The sequence below is a fragment of the Mycetomoellerius zeteki genome, unplaced genomic scaffold (assembly GCF_001594055.1).
Source record: "Mycetomoellerius zeteki isolate Tzet28-1 unplaced genomic scaffold, Tzet1.0 scaffold64, whole genome shotgun sequence".
NCBI lineage: Eukaryota > Metazoa > Arthropoda > Insecta > Hymenoptera > Formicidae > Mycetomoellerius > Mycetomoellerius zeteki.
Window position 1 is genome coordinate 2,222,275 of NW_017257654.1, and position 1,486 is coordinate 2,223,760.

General features: G+C 31.7%; 1 protein-coding gene across 1 annotated transcript in view; it reads right to left on the reverse strand.

Annotated features, from left to right (window-relative positions):
- The window catches only part of csul (protein arginine N-methyltransferase 5), a 4,075-nt gene extending 3,217 nt beyond the window's left edge, over positions 1–858 (reverse strand). Inside the window, 3 exon segments of the mRNA XM_018457490.1 lie at positions 122–358; positions 465–653; positions 779–858. Of these exon segments, the coding sequence (XP_018312992.1) occupies positions 122–358; positions 465–550 (323 nt within the window). The 5' untranslated portion in view covers positions 551–653; positions 779–858.
- Between the last annotated feature and the right edge of the window lie 628 nt (positions 859–1,486).

Here is a 1,486-nt window from a genome sequence, read left to right on the forward strand (position 1 = left end):
TAAAATAATTACTAACAATAAAATCTATGATATTTTATCTCAGGAGCGGTTATAACAAAAAATTTTATAACAGCAAAAAGTGCAATTCTATCATATGATATCACCGTTCTTGGAAGGCTACAAGGATAGAGAACGTCGACATAAAAATATAGCTGAAAGTTATCTATGGTCTGATGTTGACCACTGATATAATTAATAAATATATGTATATATATTATAAATATATATTTAATTTATACCTGAACTACTTAAAACTAAGTCAGGCCTAGTGAGTGGTCCTGGACGATTTTTGGCAGGTCCAGAAATAAATTCTCTTTTAAATAAAGGATGGACCAAGGAGACACAAATAAATTCATACCTAAAATCATGAATAAAATTATTAACATATATATGCAAATTACAATGAATAAAAACAAGTAAAAAACATGATATTTAAACATGTAGAACATGTAATAACAATTTACCTTGACTCAGATGCATAAATTAAACAATCGTTTAAATTTACAGCACAGCACAAATCCAACCCACAAGAAAGTCGCTGATTTGTCATTGTAATATATATAATTAAATAATGTACTTTTTTCTGAAATATTTCCGGATGATTAATGTGATAAATGTGACCTTAATTCCTTTCATATATCATATTAAATGATCTATACATATAAAAAGAAAAATAGTACATAAAAACTTTATTTCGTAATTTAAACAATCTGAATTAAATAATAGCCAATAAGTAATCAGAAATGCTGGTTTAATAATATTTTTGTTTTGTACGTACCGGCGATTCGATCAATACTAAATGGAGGATAAACAATAAATAAAATTACACGTGCACTAAACGCGTAAAAGGTTATGTTTTATCAGCCAGAGAATACAACCACAAACTACGTAGATCTTAGAACATATACTACTGGAAGAGGAATTGCTTATGCCATCTAGAAATCCTAAAAGTAGAGATCGGCTAGAGACACTATAATAAGAGACTGGCATAAGTTCTAGTTGGATAGAAAATGGCGTTCACAGGACAATAAGAGCCGCTGGCTGCGTTCAGCAGAACGTTTGTTTTGCAACTGTTGGAAGTTTCCTTTGCGCTAATTGGATCATACTTTTAGATCTAGAAGAATGGTCCTATCTCAGCAGACAATCATAAAACGGTTGCAAAACTGTTGAGTCTGCTGAACGCAGCCATTGCCAAGCTTCGATTAACTAGTCGGCCTAGTAACTTTGCAGTCTTCCAATTTAAGCTGATGTCGGAGAATTAATTCAGCTCGCATTAATTCAGCTCGTATTAATTCTCCATCAACTTGGAAGCCTGCAAAGTTACTAGGCCGACTAATGCCCGTATTCATAGTCAGACCTTATACTTAGGCTTCCTTAAATTTATCTTTAGATGTTCAGTAGCCAATAAAATAATTCGTAGAGTATCTGAAGATAAATTTAAGGAAGCCTTAAATATAAGGCCTTATTGTAATAAATACACCTCATG